Raw genomic sequence first — 18123 nt, forward strand, 5'->3', positions numbered from 1 at the left:
AATTATATATAACCGACTAGTATAGTTCACAAAATAAATCTTTGATCTTTGCAAGTAACTAAGTAGTTGTGTATAGAACTCCATTTATTTTTACTTTTATGACTTGTTACACTTACAAAAAAATAACTGAAAGTAGAAGAAGAAATGTATATTTTGATTTTATTAAAAACTCCGTTTAAAGCAAACGTAAATAAATATTCTGTTGGTGATGTCTTAAATGAGAGTTTTGAGTTGTAATTAAATGGTTTCCTAATTTTTATAAACAAAGTGCAAGTGCTATTAATGATTTTAATATTATTGTCAAATATTTCTTTGGTTTCTGTTTTCCTGTATGATTTCATACTGTAAAAATAAGTTAGTAAAATAAATGTTTATGTGTTAAAGTTTTTTAACGTGATATAATGGAAGTATCTAATGAAATAAAAGAAGACATACGGAAAACACAAACAGAACTTAAAAATGCTATCCGAGTACATCAGGTAATTTAGAATCGTTCTCTATAAAATAAAAGAGATTAAGGTTTTTTTATTCTTTGTTGCCTACTAATATAAACAAAGCCGTAACATGAACTTATTTCAATTTCAGATATGGGTTGCGCGATTGCAGGACGACCAAAGTGTAAGAAACGAACTTTTTATATTACATTTTTTTGGTAAATAACATGTGTTTAAAAATCATTTTTCATTTTTTTAGAATGCTCATTTGAAAAATAAAGTTTCGGAAGCCGAGAAAGAAATCGTGGCTATTGGTCAAGCGCAAGTAAGTATAATCTCATATAATATTCATTATAAAATTATTAATTGCAATATATTATTTTTAATACATCCGCCAACCCGCATTGGAGCAGTCCACCAGGATTAAGCTCTGATTCTTCTCCTCCTACATGATGTAAGAGGCCTATACCCAGCAGTGGGATATTACAGGCTGAAGCACGCGTATTTTTAATACAATACTTATAAGCTTTTTTTGTCATAGTATAAAAATATTCAGTTTAGATCTTTTGCTATAAATTTATTTTTTAATTAATTATATTAGAATTGTATTATTAAAAATATTGTTGATTTACTTTTTATATACATATCTTCGTTTAATTGATTTCATTATTTAAAAAAAAATATTAAAATTTATTTCAGAAGTTAGTAGTGGACAGACTTCGCAGAGAATTAGAACTGTATCAGCAGCGCTTAAGAGCTAGAAACAAGCAAATCTGTCTTGAAAATGATAACAGATATGTGGCTCAACAGTTAAGAGATCATCAATTACAGTATCGTCATAGAAATTGCACTATATCACTTTTAAAGCCCTCGGTCCTTAATGAGATTCAAATCAAAACTGAGAATGTGTGTAATGATGTATCTGATTCGGACAATGAAAATAAATATGATGCAAAAATAAATAAAAATAATGTGGCAGTTGATAACAAGAATTATTATATGAAGAATGTGGAACAGTTACAGAATATTATGCAAGATAGCAGAAGTCATTTTGCCAATGCTTTAAATAAAGTTAAGAAATCTTTAATGTGAGTTGTAACTTTTTATACTTTAAAAGTTTTTTTGCTTTTTTTATATTAAATTATTCTTGTTACTAATTAAAAAAAAATGTATACATTAAAGTAATAAGTAGAATATGTAGTATATTGTAATATCTATTTTATGACACAAAAATATTGTTTTTAGAAAAGTAGTTTGGAGGCATTGAATTATGATACATAATCTAATAATATTTTTACTAGAAGCATGTTCAGGGATATTTATTTAGATGACATTTGAAATTAGGCCTGAATGGGACACAGCATTATGCATATATATACTAACAATAAGGTAACTTTGCTGTACCAATAGCTGCTTCCTTATTACAATGATATTTTGTTTCTTATAGAATTTCTCTGATTTTCTTAGAAGATTATTTTTTCTAAGTTTTCTTACCTTCTTTTCTTCAATTGACTGTTATTCATCTAAAATATTTTACTATGAAACACAATGCAAATTTTATAGTCTATTTTGTGGTGAGATCTTGGTTGAACTGTTTCATAAGATAATCATTGTCACTGGTATCCACCTCCGATCCCATGATAATATTCAAAGACTTGAAACAAGAAATTTTGTTTATTAGACGTTTCATATTACATGGAATACCTAAAAGACACTCTGGATAATAATTTCCAGACAAAATTTCTTCAAAGCAAATTTTAAAGTGATCTTGGTGACTAAATGAGTATGCAAGACCAGCCTCTAAGCAGCAAAAATTCTCTTAGAGTCTGAACAAGTGATTGAAGAATTCAGACTAATGTAATGACTATGCCCAGTCTGAGACATCCCTTATTATTTTATACGATTTATTTTGGTTCTTATGAGAATTACTCCTATTGAGAGATGCTTGTTATGTTACTACTTGATTCTATATTAATAATATTAAATTGAAACAAATTAGTCAAGGCCTATATATATATTAGTAATTAATTATATAATAAATAAAAGCAATTTAGATAAAAAAATATGTACTCTATATGAAAAAAAAAATTAAAATTATTGTCCAAATTAATGAATTTGTCGAAAAAAACAAAAACAAATTGATTATAGAAAAAGGCTGATTGCATATAAATAATAAAAAAAAAAACTATTTAAAAATTTGTATGGTTGTTTGATATTTTACCTTGTTTCGTATATTTCAGTGAAGATAAAATTGACAATGATGATAACGAGTGGCAAGAAAACCAGTCGGATTCTGATTCTTCGCCAGGAATGGATATTTCTCCGACACCATCTCCCCCACCACTTCCAGAACCAGGAGAACATATACCTAAAGAGGTTTTTATGAGGTTTGTATAATTATTGTGTAATTTTGACTCAGAGATACCAAAATTCAATATTATTCCATTGACCATAGTTCAAAATTTTGAGTTTCCATCATTACATTTTTCATCAGAAGAATTTGTACTATCTCCAACAATACATAACTTAAAGTAACAGCTATAATAAATTGTATTTTTATCTCAGCTCTATTTAATGTTAATATTAATGTCTTGTACTTTTCATGTTTCCTCTTAGCAGAGGGTAGCGTTAAAAAATATAAAATATATAATGGAATATTGTTTCAGGCTAATTGGTTTAATAACATTGCACCAAAAGGATTTAATAGAAAAAAAACGGAATGAACGTCGCAAGCGTTCTATGAATGGCAGTAATAAGAATGAATTCATCTACAGTAATTATGATATGATACCGGTAATTATTAAAGTTTTCTATAAATTTTTATTGATTATTGTTTATTTTTTATACAGTAGAATTTAGCTGTAGCCATATTTGCCGTATATATGACATACATATCTGATGTTTAATGTTACAAATTTGTGGTACCCGTTAAGATATTAGGTATTAAATAGCTATTATAGTGACAATTAGTGTGCAGAGCCAGAAGTCAATATTTGCACTTTAGCCAATTATAATGAATACTACATCTGATAACAAATTCGTAGTTTTGTTTTTTTTACGTGTAGTTTTTTTATTTATGTTTTATTGTAACACGTTCATTATAAATAATATAGTTATTTTTACTAACAAAATAAAAATTAATTAAAATTTTTCAATATTTAATAAATTTAATTTTTTCTAATTAAAAATGATTAATTTTCGTCGTAATGACAACTTTTTAATATTATAATTCTAAGAACTATGTTAATATGTTATATATAATAACATAATAACATAGTTCTTAGAACTATAAAATCTATTAAATCGTTAATTAGTAATGGTAGTCAAATTTTGTGTCAAGATGTGTGTGAAAAAGTAACAATGACAATAAAATACTTACATTTTTTTCACTTAGTGAGATGACTTTTTCTTATGAAATTAATAAATTAGTGTAATAAAAGAAATTATGTTACATTCTTAAGAAAAATATATATTCCAATTTTCTTTCAGAAACGCAAAAAGTATAATCAATATCCATATCTGCAGTCACACAGCGATCCACCGCAGACACGTTCTGCGAAATTAAAAAAGCAACAGGTAAATTTTAAATATGCACGAGTATGAATCATCATTGATTTTTATCAGTCATTAAAAAAAAAAAAAACGCGCGATTACTTCGCGCAGTAAGAAATGAGTATTGACAATATCAGTAGACATAAATATTTTTTGAAGTGTACATATAAAATTACGGATAAAAGATGCGTCTTTACAGGTGAATTAAACAACATAAATAAAACTTAAGCATAAATTAGAGATAAAAGAAATACAATAAAATATAAACAATAAAAATTGAAAATTAAACATTTAGAATCTTAAACACTAATCATTAGTGAAGCGGGGCAAAACAAGTAGTATTTTACATTTTCTTGTGAAAAGTCGTACGAAGTCAACTCAAACTGGCTGAATTTATTATTTTATAAATGAAAACAAAATTTACAGAATCAGAATAAATCCTCCCGCGAAGGTTCTCCTTCAGGCTCCTCATCAGAGAATAAAGGAGGTAAGGTTTCTATCTGTTTATACTTTGTTTCAACTTTTTCAAACTACCAGTCTTATAAATATGAAGTTTGTAATAATTTGGTTTATCTTCACTGACTTGGGATATTCACCTTGTGTGACGTCAAATATTTTGCAATTTTACATTGATAAATTCTTATTTATTAAATTAAAAGTAACGACATTATTTTTATTTCCTTTTGAAATATTTTTCAACAAAATCAGCATCAATCCAACGTAGATATGAAAAATAAAATTATTTTAATGCTAACTCTGTACCCCTCCCCGCCCTTGTTACACAATGTCACACGTCGTGAAACTCCTACACCCCCCCCCCCCCCTTAAGATGTGACGTAGTTTATGGATGGTCCCTAATGTGAAACAAAGGATTTTTAATTTCTATTATACTGTTGTAAATATTTATATTATTTAATTTATTTAAATAATTATTTAAAGCAAATTCAAATGTAACAGGTTGGGGCAACACCAAGCCGGCATGGGTCGCATCTTTACCGGCGGGACTCTCAGTAGAACCGGTGTATTCACCTACAAAGAAAGTCTGTCACGGATGTGGAAGAAATGGTGATTATATGTTTTATATTGTAGTCTATTATATTGACGTTAAGATATAGTTAGTAGTTACTAGTTAGTCATTGTATTAGTCAATGTGATCAATTAATTCGTAGCAAATTAGAACGCCGTGTTCTCAGAAAGTTCAGAACATTCTTAAAGTTAAAACCTATACAACTTCGTAATTTTTAGTGTTCTTTAACCCTCCGTTGGTCGCGTGGGGTCTTTGAAAGCCCAGGTGTTACAGAAATGTAAAATTTTAACATTTAAAACCATCTCAGCGATTCAATGTTTTGGGTACCCTCCTAATTTGGATTATACTTGCTGCGTATACCCATTAACTGAAGTTAATGGGTATACGGTAATTCATATTCATTTCATTCATCGGTATTCATTCAATTAACGGTATATTCGTGCGTAAGTGCCGTGAGATACAAACGTGTTTTGTGCGTACGGGCTTTGAAAGACCCCACGCGACTAACCGCGTAAGTAAAATTTAATTGATTTTTTTAGTTTAGATTTCATTTGTAACATATTTTTATGTATTTTTATTTTATTTTAAATTTTATTAACTGGTAAAATGGACGAAGAACAACAACGTCATATATCAAGCTGGTTAGATGATGAAAATAACGATGTTTACGGTGGTAGTAATGATGAAGATGGTGAAGGCAGTATATATCCGGATAAAAGGAGTAAGCATAACACTGATTCTGAGCAGAAATGTGAAGATGAATTTACAGAATAACATGAGGTATCTCTGGACAAACTGCTTGAGAATTGGGAATCTTTGCGTGAGCATCGTCAGGTTCTGGAATCGTTGGACGAACAGCATGTGTTTTTGGAATCGAATAAACAACACATAGATTTGAAAAGTTCGTATAGAGATGATAATGAAGAGCCATTGATAAATATATCGTCACAAAAGTTTTCCATCGTCAAAAAGAGGGAGAGAAATAGGACCTACGAAATAAGTTGCAAATTGATTGATTAATTGCAGTGACATAAAAAAAAAATTGAGGAAGACACCTTTGCATTCATCGTTCAAGATCAACAGATCGAAAATGCAAATCTGTTTGCCATTATTGTAAGGGTAACATATGCCTAACACGTATTAAAACGGTATACACTGACTGTGTCCAAAAAGATAATTGGTAAAAAAATGATTGACTTCAATTGGTAAAAGTTTATGTTTTTTTTTTGTTGGTGTTTTCCAAATTTTACGTAACTGTCTTTGTTATTTTAGTGTTATTGTATATATATTTATTAAAAGGAGAAGTTCCTGCATTTAGTTACATTAAAACATTTTTTTTGTGATTGTGATCTCAAGGAGAGAAATTTAGGTTCCTACTTTTAGATTGTAAGTTGAAGGCAGAAATAAAAGAATATTTTACGTAACTCGTTGTAGTTGTATTGTAATTAGGTTAATTACCAATAATTTGCTAAGATAGTTAAGAAAATTTAATTAGATAGTTGTTTTTTAGGCTGTTTATTTTTGGGGTCTCGAGAGACCCCACGACCCAAACGGGTAAACAAAAATCGCGCGACCGACCGAAGGTTAATTCTCAGGATATGTATGGCAACATATAATTAAATTTTTTAAACAACTGTCTATGTAATATATAATTATGCACTATTATTAGAAAAAAGTCGATAATAATATATACTATGTACGTTTTTGTTACTTAAAAAATAAAACAAAAGTTTTTAAATAAATATATTTGAACAGATCTGATAGCGTCAACTTAATATTTGTGTAATAGGGAAAAGCCTATTGATATAGCTATATGTTTTTTTTGACATTTACAAATATATATAAAATAAAATTACTCGTAGACTCGGGACGGGAATCGAACACAGAACCCCCTACCCCCCTACCTTGAAATAGAAAAAAAATAAAAATAGAAATTGCATGTTTTTAGAATAAAAAAGGACATGGGTTCATAAGCCCGTGGATGTATATCACTTGTAAAAAAAAAAAAAACACAGAACCCCTGCAACAGAAAGCAGTGTCTCTGCACACTACGCCATCAGGGAAGGCAAATGTTTTTAACCGACTTCCAAAAAAGGAGGAGGTTCTCAATTCGACTGTATTTTTTAACCGACTTCCAAAAAAGGAGGAGGTTCTCAATTCGACTGTATTTTTTTTTTTTTTTATGTATGTTACATCAGAACTTTTGACCGGGTAGACCGACTTCGACGAATTTTGTTTTAATCGAAATGTGGTGTGTGCCATTTAAATTTATTTGAGATCTAACAACTACTTTTCGAGTTATATCTAATAATGCGTTTTTACTTGACGCTTTTTTCGTCGACCTACGTTGTATTATACCGCATAACTTTCTACTGGATGTACCAATTTTGATAATTCTTTTTTTGTTAGAAAGGGGATATCCCTAGTTTTGTACCGTGATAAGGAAACCAGGATCTGATGATGAGATCCCAGAGAAATCAAGGGAAACTCTCGAAAATCCGTAATAACTTTTTACTGGGTGTACCGATTTTGATAATTTTTAATTTAATCGAAAGCTGAAGTTTATCATGTGGTCACATATAAATTTTATCGAGATCTGATAACTACTTTTTGAGTAATCTTTGATAACGCGTAGTTGCTTGACTATTTTTTCGTCGATCTACGTTGTATTACTTGTCGATGTAATTGAAGTCGGTTTTTTTTTCGTTTGCGAGCAAACACAATTATTGTTTTAATAATCTTTAAAAGATTGTCAGGGTGCGTTTCTATTGATGCGGAGCTGGGCGGAGAGGACCTTGAATTGAACACAGTGATTGGAATCTCGACTCCGCATCAGTGGAAATATTGTAAGCGATATAGACCTGAGCTGACTTTGAAAGAAAATATATGAACACGTTTCCCCAGCGGAGTCAAAAAGTCGAACGGAACGAACGAAGTGGAAGGAAGCGCGACAGAGTGGAGCGTGTGTAGAGTAAACTTGTCAGTAAAGGACTTGGGGATAAAGCTGGTGAATGCACTGACGAGAGCGTTACGAAAAGTGTGACCGGGCGAGGCGACCGGTAATTGAGACGTTTAACTTAAAAAACAAAACGAATGTGTTTTAGACCACACTACTGAAATAAAACTTATGATACGTAATTCTCTCTCTTTCTATTTTCACTAACCTATATCTTTCAACTTCCGTTCGCCTCGACCGATAACACTAGTTACTGCAAAAAAAAAAAAAAAACGCTGCCCCTTTCAATACCAGAAACATTACGTAAAACAGAAAAATCTAAGAGATCGAATTGGTCTTATAAGAACACGGCTCAATGCAGCTCTGTTCCGCTCGATTCCTTTCGGCTCTACTCCGCCCCGGTCTTCTCCGCTTCAATGGAAACACTTGTCACTTTTTACTGCTGTTCGCCGCTCCACTCAGCCCAGTCCCGCGTCAGTGGAAACACCCTAAACCTGTAAGATAATGACGTCAGTTCGCGTGTTGTCGTTGCAGACGTGCCGTCGCTGCTGGTGTGGTGCGGCTGGTGCGCGCGCTGGTGGCACACGGGCTGCGGCGCGGCGGGCCGCTGTGCGTGCGGCCGCGCGCTGCCCGAGCCCGCCGTGGACGCCGCGCGCCGCGACACCGACATCTACCGCGGTGAGTGCCGGAGTGCCGGAGTGCCGGTGTGGTGCGGCTGGTGGCACGCGGGCTGCGGCGCGGCGGGCCGCTGTGCGTGCGGCCGCGCGCTGCCCGAGCCCGCCGTGGACGCCGCGCGCCGCGACACCGACATCTACCGCGGTGAGTGCCGGAGTGCCGGAGTGCCGGTGTGGTGCGGCTGGTGGCACGCGGGCTGCGGCGCGGCGGGCCGCTGTGCGTGCGGCCGCGCGCTGCCCGAGCCCGCCGTGGACGCCGCGCGCCGCGACACCGACATCTACCGCGGTGAGTGCCGGAGTGCCGGAGTGCCGGTGTGGTGCGGCTGGTGGCACGCGGGCTGCGGCGCGGCGGGCCGCTGTGCGTGCGGCCGCGCGCTGCCCGAGCCCGCCGTGGACGCCGCGCGCCGCGACACCGACATCTACCGTGGTAAGTGCCGGAGTGCCGGAGTGCCGGAGTGCCGGAGTGCCGGAGTGCCGGAGTGCCGGAGTGCCGGAGTGCCGGAGTGCCGGTGTGCCGGTGTGCCGGTGTGCCGGTGTGCCGGTGTGCCGGTGTGCCGGTGTGCCGGTGTGCCGGTGTGCCGGTGTGCCGGTGTGCCGGTGTGCCGGTGTGCCGATGTGCCGGTGTGCCGGTGTGCCGGTGTGATGCAGCTGGTGGCACGCGGGCTGCGGCACTATAACGCATGTCTAGTAACCAATAAATTTCAAAGATTGAGCGCCCCTGGAGCAAGGGATATGAACAGTTTTGTCGCAAAGTGATATATTAATGATTGCCTCGCCCTGTGCCACATTTCTACGAACAAAGATACTCGAAATTCGTTTCTGCATGGGTTTAAGGTCAGCGCTCAATATCCATGCCGATACCTTTACTAGCTTATATTGCTTATATAACCGTGGACTTGGAACTCCGATAATTTCTTCATCCAATCCTCCTTTTCTTCTGATTCACAGAAGAAGCCTTTGTTCATATGTGGACGTGTTCGGACCATCTAATACTGTAGAATTCACTCGTCGAAAAAACTTAATTTATGAATTTCTATGCAAAGACAGGTTTTATAAGCAAAAAGTATATATCTGACAGTGGAAGATCAGAGGATCTTTCTATTATGATACTATCTAAAGTAGTTATTTTGTAAGTTTTATTTTTAAGATACCTATGTATGTTAACTTGTATGCACAATAAAGTATATTTCTGCTTCTTCTTTCTCAATATAACGAAAAATTACATAGATATTTTTTCTGAAATAATAATATGTAAGTTTATTATTTTCAGATAAACTAGCTGAAAGAAAGCGTCTGCAAGAAAAAAACATTGAGTTATGCGTTGAGCTCCGAAAATTAGAAACGCGAGCTGCGACTCTTAAAGAAAATTTAGATGAGCATAACGCAGAGAAACGTCAGTTACTGGCCGACCAGATAAAGACACAGAGAAATCTTCAGAAACTTCTGGATTTCATCAGTCATTTCAAAGACACGTCCCTTAGTATCCGATCCACATCAGTCAGTGACTCTGGTAGTGAAGTTAGTAGAAGTAATGAAGAATGAAATGGTAAGTTCGATATTGTTTACCATATTCACGTACTATGCTACTAGTTATTAGACAGATCTATCATCGGTTGGCTTTATAAACAAATAAATAAGTCCCTTAGTTGAATAAACTATTCAACTCGAATAAACCTTAATATTACTTTTATTGTTTTGTTGATTGTTCCTATTATTAATCTTTTAGCTCAAATAATTACTCCTTATTTTTAACTTCTCTATCCAGTTATCTACATTTCTACCATGTGGAATTATGGCTAAATTATTCCTTTAAAATCAAATCCCTGTACTTATTCCGATTATCGACCAATTTCTATTTTTCCATTTCTGTCAAAGTCTTTGAATGTCTTATTTATCAACAAATAATTCCTTTTCTTTCTAAACACAACCTTTTAAATTTTCAATCTTGTATCCGCCATGGTCATAGTATGGCTACTGTCTTAATAAAAATAACGGACGATATCAGAGCAGGCATGAATAATCAATTTGTCACGGTATTAACAGTACTGGACTAATGTTTTTTAATACTCTCGATTTTAACATACTACTTGCCGTACTTCGTTCTATTAACATATATCCTGAGGTGACTGACTGGTTTCAATGTTACTTGCGTCGTTGTCAGCAGCGCATACATTTTGAGGGATATGTACTCTTCTAATTATTGTACCATCAATGCTGGCATTCCATGTCGTTGAATAAGGACCTTATGAGTATACAAAATTGGAATGAATCATTCGGTTTGAAAATCAATCCTTCAAAAACGCAAGTTATTGTCATCGGTAGCCAGAAAAAAAAGAAATTAATATCACGCATTAACTTTTCACAACTCCCGTCAGTGATTGTTGGCAGAATATGCATACCAATAAGCTAAAATAAAGTTAAAAATTATTGTTTTCTCGGATACACTAAATAAACAATATAAGTAGGAAATTATTTGCAGCAATTGGGTCTTTGGAAAGTCTAAGCAACAGCACACTCTCCTTTTACCAATTCTTGTCTATATCTGCAGGCCTAGCATGCGCGCCACGACAAAATTTTGTCTACCCCTTTTCTCGTATTATCTCTCTATGTCTACAGTAGCTAACATGCGTGCACGCGATACTCTTCTCGTTACGTCAAGAAGAGATAATCATTAAATTTTAGTGATCTGTGATATTTATCTCTACGGAAGCTAACATGACATCGTAATTTTGTCGAATTTTGTCGTTTTAGGAAGAGAAACTTCTCGTCTTCAATATTATCGACGAGAAAGACGATAAATAAAAAATAAATAAAACCGGGTGCCTATTTTTTGTATACCATGGCGTTTCCCTATTATAATTATATAATTTCGGTATACGAAGAGCGGGAAATGCGAAAAGTCGAGTGAAGTGTGCCATATAATGACACAAAAAACGTATTTGCGCCCTGTTGCTTCTTATTCTAAATAATAATAATAATAATACTTTATTTCAGACCAAAGTATAAGTCCATATTGGGTTAGTACAACAAGACAAGACAACATTCAGAATAAAAAACAAAACAAAATTATATTTAAAAAATCAATAACTAAAAATAAAATTAAATAGAATAAAAGTAAAATCAATAATCAAAAAAAAAAAATTCAAAAATTCAAAAAATTTTAAAAATTAAAAAAAAAAAAAAAAAAAAAAAACAATGCGTGATAGAATTACAATTATCTAATGTGCGACAAGATATAAAGCACAACACGAGCATATTGTTTTACATATATAATTAAATTCATTTACTTACGCCGTTTTATTTTCCATATTAGATTTTTTAAATTAGATATACACTTTTTATCTTAGCCAAAAGGCCGAGAACATTGTTAAATAAAACATGTGTCACTCGTTTGAAATTGGTCAATAACCTTGTAAATTCAACTTTACGACATAAGAAATAAGAATGATATTCAGTTGTGATTATGGTTGATAATGTTTCTCTACTCGACAAGGCAAAGTCTTCGGAAGAGAATTTTGTCTCTCGTAGTGCGCATGTTAGGGTAATCGAGAAAATACTCGATGTAGACATTATCTCTCTCTCTCGTCAAGAGATATCTCGTTGTATGCATGCTAGGCCGGCTGGTACTACTAATGTTAATTGGAATGAGGAACAGTTAAATAAACCTGAGCGCTTACAAAATCTCTTTATTCGGCTTATTTTTGGGTTACGTAAATATTCACAAACTGTTTATTGGTCGATTTCGCAGGAATAGGGGATCGGATAAATTTTCAGAAAGCGTTTTAAATTAATCTATGGATACTTCTTTCCATAGTGTATATATATATATATATATATATATATATATATATATATATATATATATATATATATATATATACATACATACTATGGAAAGAAGTACCCATAGATTAATTAGGCTATAAATATATTTTTTTCTTTTATTTAGGAACAAACAGTTGTATACAATTGAAAAAAATACATATATAATAATAATTTTAAACCTATAGTTCCCTGAATTGCCATATATACTGAATTACCATATTTTTTTATTAAATAAAAATAATTTTGTTTTTGTTTCAGATTAATTAATAATTTAAGAGGTTTGTAAATGTGTTTGTTGCATAATTTGTATATAAATCGTTTTTAATTAGTAGTAAATTTTATACAAAATGTGAATTAAGTGATGTGAAAAAATTAAATAGTTGTCGCTAGTAAGAATGAGGTTTAGGATTTGTTGTCTAAATTTTATTGGTTGATTTAAAATATTGTATCCTTTATTAAAAATTATTATGGCATTGGTGTAGTAATGCCAGTATGTCAATTTTTATGTCGTATTTTAAAAATTAACAAATCGTAACAACATTCATCATCGAAAGTTTTCCAGGAAATTAATTGTAATTCCTTAATTTTTTTAAACTTTTTTATTTTTTAAATTACAACGATTATAAAATTACATATCATATTTGCTTTTTTTAATGAAAATCTAAAATTAAAACTTTGTTATGTTAAGTATTATTATTTAGTTTTATTTTGATTAGTGTTATCAATTTAGTTAGATTACGATAGTGATTTTTAAATCATAATTGAAATGAATTGGTTTTGTTCATTCTGAAAATTTTGTTTGATTGCACAATGTTTATAATTTTATTGGTGTTTTTTTTTTTTTTTTTAAAGAAGCGTACAACAGAAACAAAGGCAAAACTGACGAAATTTGTTCAAACTTGTTATTTATTCATGTTGTGATAACATATTTTTGTTTGTTGCTATTACAAAAAAAAAAAAATGAAGTTTGCATGAATCCATTCATTCATCCATTTTTGCAAAAATTTTGTCATCTTTTCGTCATTTAACGCTTTTGTGAAGTCTCCTATATTTTGTAATTTAAAGTGTATTTAACGAATCAATACAATCTAATGTGATTTAAACATATAACTGAAGTATATATAACTGCGGATTTGTCTCCAAAGAATATCTAAAATGTCAGGTAAATATTATATGTAGAATAAAAATGCAACACAATATAGCTTTATAATTAAATGGAATCTAATTTTTTAACAGTATTGCTTTGTGTTATTGTTGAAGCATTAACAGCACTAACATTTTGTTAAACTTTACTGACATACTTTTATTCTTTTTAGGGGGTATTCATTTATTACGTGAGCTATTTTTCGATCAGTTTAGACCCCTCTTCCCCCTTAAGTGAAATTTAATGAGATTTGCCTGGACCTTCCCAGAATATTTTAAACTATAGTTATTTTTATTATTCGGGCAAATAACAAACCGTTTCAGGTAGGTATGCTATAGTTAATGAATAGATTAGAAATAGAGCTTCCTTACATATATACTGTTTTGTCTGTATTTTATAACGTAACTACAACTATATGTCTGAAATTGTAAAATATTTTCTGTTTCTGTTTAATAAATTTCATTTCATTTCATTTCATTTCATTTCATTTCAATTTCAATTAAATAAAATTCAAAACAAAAACACACAAAAACAATAATTTTCAAGTTTTGACTCAATCCACGGATACTCGGGTAATCTCGATTTAAGTTGTTTTTTTTTTTTCGTTTGGTTGCAAACACAATTATTCGTGTAATATTTTATATTTTTCGAAGCTGATGTGCGATTTTCAACTATCCCTCGGTTTAAATGAGATTTGGTGAGATTTCATTGGACGCCTCCTATTCTGAGCTCATGCAATTAATGGATGTCCCCTTATACCTAAAATTGTTCAGTATTATGCTAAAAATAATAAATATCTAACGAATAAATAAGGGAAATCCATAAATTTTGAATGTAGAACGTAGTTACAAAAATATTTTTCTACTATTTAGTTATTTGAATTTACAAAATCTTATTTGTTTCTGTGATATGATTGTTTTGTCTCGTTCATAATAAACAATTATTTTGTTAAACGTCATGTTTGTATGTGAATAAATGCATTCGTTGATATTGTCTTATTTCATTTTCCTTTATTAGTGTAGTCTTATAGGATATCTTTTAGCTTATATATTAACTGTAATACGAAAATAAATCTCTAAAAAGGAAAACATTTTATTTTCGGTACATAAAATATACATTTTATGGCTCTTTATAAAGGCCAGTTATGCATACTCCAAAATTTTTTTACCTTTAACAACATCTTTTCTTAATTGCTCAATACAACGTTCTAACAAATCACATTCAAATTGTGATAAATTAGAGTATCTTTGCATTTCGCCAGCGCCGTTTTGATCCACATTTAATAAACCCGCGAAATAGGATGTACCAAAATCATTATTTTCAACATATGCATGTAATATGGTTGGCCGACTCTGTAAAGCATCACATATTCCTTGAACAAACGTCGAGACACTGTAGACAGTAGATAATATTGGCGACCAACCTTTCATTACATTCCTAGTAAGTTCTTCACGAGAACGAAATTTAACTGTAAATTCTTCCATTTTCTTTTGATCCCAATTACACGAGGGCTTTACTTGAGATAATAAAGGAATAACTGTTTCCTTTGAATGACCACCTATAACAGGTACGGTGCAATTTTCTGGTTTCAAATTATTTTCAGTTGCATACAAAGCTTTTGCTTTTAAGAAATCAGCGCCTGTGATTCCAAATAGTTTTCTTGGGTCATATTCGCCGTTGTTTCTCATCACTTCAGCTGCCATAGGAACCAGAATATTTATTGGTTCAGTTACAATTCCAATTAAAGGTACAGGGGTCACTTTTGCAGCACATGTTGCTAATGTCTTAATAAAATCAATATTCAAATTGAATGCGGCCTTTGCAGACAATCCGGGGTTTTCTGTGACACCAGTTGCAATAATAAGATCAGAATTCTGTATCGCGCTTTCTAGAGTATCGTTCCCAACATAACCTTCGATTGCAGAGTTTGAAGGTATATGAGACAAATCTAATACAATTCCTGGTAAATGTTTAACTGTATCATGAACAATTAATTTACTAATTAATGGTTGAGTTCGAAGCGACAAAGCAACGCTTTGTCCTACTTCATTTCCTCCTCCAACTATTGTAACATGGTAATTTCTAGACAATATTTTACCGAAGTAAAAATACAAAAGGGTTTTTGGGTAAAATCTTAAATTTTTTATCTTATAGATAGTCATAGTGAAAATTATTATTTATTATGAAATCAAATTACTCAAATTTGACAAATTTCGGTGACATTTTTATAAAGAAGCTATAAACACGATTGACATAAAAGTATCTACAAATTGCGTGACATTCACTTAAAATAAGCGCAGAAAAATATACGTCAAAAAGAATTGTCAATAATCTCTAAATTTTTTAGTACCATGATATACAAAAAACACCAATCAAATAGTTATTACGTACACAAGTGGTATAACATGATTACCCGTAAATTATCTAGCGTAATTTTCTCTAAGCGTCTTTACTACATCAACAAAGTACAGTTTAAATATATTCAAGTATCCGTGATTGGCGCTGCGAATGGTATAGGAAGAAACGTTGCACTACTTTTAAAACAAAATCGCTTTATAACAAAACTGAATCTATATGATGATGATGATAGAGTACTGGGTATGGAACTGGAGTTGCGACAAATACCTGGAGGACCCGTAATTAGCTCCTTTTCAGGTGATGCATTTTTATCACCTGCTATTCGATATTCTCATCTTGTTTTAATGCTTACTAGAATGCCACGGAAACTTGGATACACCCGGGAGCAAATGTTAGCAACTAACGCGTTAGCTGTTCAAAGAATTTGTAGAGCTTTGGCTTATGAAAATCCTGACGCTTTTTTTGCCATTTCATCTAATCCTATAAACTCTATTGTGTCATTTGCTAGTAAGCTTTTACAAAACTATAATGCGTATAATAAGCATAAAATATTTGGAATTACTCATATCGATACAGCCAGAACAAGAGCGTTGCTTGGTAAAACTTTGAATATCAATCCTCGACATTTACACGTTCCTGTAATTGGCGGTCACTCCGACGAAACTATCATACCATTATTTTCAAATTTATTACCAAGTCACTATCACATCAAAGAACACCAAGCTGAAGCACTAACTCGTCTAGTAAGAAAGTCTGGTACCGAAGTATTAAATCTGAAACAAGGTAGCGACTCTGCTACTCTCGCTATGGCGTGGTCTATTAATGAATTTGTTGAAAAAATATCAGAAGTATTTTACGGAAGCTACGTGATAGTTAACAGTTTTACTGCAAATCCTTATTTCGGCACTAAATTTTTCTCAGGACCTACTAAAGTGAGTGAGTGTGGTATCTTTGAAACTTGTAGTAATTTTGTTATGAGTGAATATGAATGCCATCTTTTGAGTCAAGCTGTGCCTCTGATAAATCGGGATATTGCCCGAGGAGAAGAACACGTTCAAGTGATTGAAGAAGGGCGCAATCTTTAGGTACTGAATATTATTTTGTAAGATTCTATTCATACTTTTAATTCGAATAAAATAATATTTAATAAAAATATTAAATAATTAAAATTTTCGTATGTTAATTTTGTACCCTCTGGTTTGTGAGTGGATTTTCCGCTGATACTTACTTACTATTCTATTAAAATTTAAAACGTGAAAATATTTTTTGATGTTTTTATATCCCATTAGCTGATTTTAAGATCAAAAAGTCTCCGAGCAATGTGTTCTACCTATATTAACATACGAAGCCGAGACGTGGACGTTGAGGAAGGGACTGGTCCACAAGTTTAAAGTCACTCAACGTACAATTGAACAGACTATAGGCTTCAGCCTGTAATATCCCACTACTGGGCATAGGCCTCTTTCCCCATGTAGGAGAAGAATCAGAGCTTAATCCACCACGCTGCTCCAATGCGGGTTGGCGGCTATATTCCATACTATGAGTAACGATCACTATCAGGTGTACATGATAACACCGGGACCGACGACTTAACGTGCTTTCCGAGGCACGGTGGGGAGACTCACAAGCACTGCACAAACACCCAGACCACGGCAAACACCTGTATGGCCAATACAAATGTTTGTCATGTGTGGGGATCGAACCCGCAACCGCCAGAGCAACATGGCTATAACCGTTGCGCCAACGCGGCGTCTGGAACGGACTATGCTTGGGGTTTTTCTCAAAGATAGGATTAGAAATGAGACTCTGCAAGAGAACGAAAATGACGTAGCCCATACCAGTAGCAAGTTGAATTGGCAGTTAAAGAGTATATAAAGGTGGTTGCAGTGGGCTGGTCGCCTGTGTCGTAGAACCGATGGCCGTTGGAGCAGACGTGTCCTGGAGTGGAGACCGCGTCTTGTCAAACGTAGTATGGGGTGTCCTCCGGCCCGCTGGACCGATTGCAGGTGTAGGCTGGATGAAGATTGTGGAAAACCGGGATGTCTGGCGCGAACTTAGGGAGGCCTATGGCCAGCAGGGGACTACTATAGGCTGAAATAACTGACTGAATGAGCTGATCTTAGATGTCTCTAGCCAATCACTCGTAAATTTAA

At 33.4% G+C, this 18123-nt stretch overlaps 3 protein-coding genes across 3 annotated transcripts; 2 read left to right on the forward strand and 1 right to left on the reverse strand.

The window, feature by feature from the left end:
• The first annotated feature begins 203 nt into the window (after nt 1-203).
• Nucleotides 204-13102, forward strand: LOC123670088. The gene is made up of 12 exons (XM_045603598.1): nt 204-479; nt 586-618; nt 694-759; nt 1134-1522; nt 2675-2821; nt 3101-3227; nt 3924-4010; nt 4413-4473; nt 4944-5051; nt 8504-8647; nt 9914-10189; nt 12727-13102. Exons 1-11 carry the CDS (start codon nt 402-404, stop codon nt 10183-10185), a joined length of 1512 nt encoding a protein of 503 aa, XP_045459554.1. The 5' UTR covers nt 204-401; the 3' UTR covers nt 10186-10189; nt 12727-13102.
• Nucleotides 13103-14754: 1652 nt separating this feature from the next.
• On the reverse strand, nt 14755-15774 carry LOC123670274 (malate dehydrogenase-like). The gene has a single exon (XM_045603781.1). It carries the CDS (start codon nt 15772-15774, stop codon nt 14755-14757), a length of 1020 nt encoding a protein of 339 aa, XP_045459737.1.
• A 243-nt stretch (nt 15775-16017) lies between these two features.
• LOC123670275 (malate dehydrogenase-like) lies at nt 16018-17128 on the forward strand. Its single transcript, XM_045603782.1, has one exon. It carries the CDS (start codon nt 16018-16020, stop codon nt 17053-17055), a length of 1038 nt encoding a protein of 345 aa, XP_045459738.1. The 3' UTR covers nt 17056-17128.
• Nucleotides 17129-18123: the final 995 nt, after the last annotated feature.

The sequence above is a fragment of the Melitaea cinxia genome, chromosome 4 (genome assembly GCF_905220565.1).
Source record: "Melitaea cinxia chromosome 4, ilMelCinx1.1, whole genome shotgun sequence".
Taxonomy (NCBI): Eukaryota; Metazoa; Arthropoda; class Insecta; order Lepidoptera; family Nymphalidae; genus Melitaea; species Melitaea cinxia.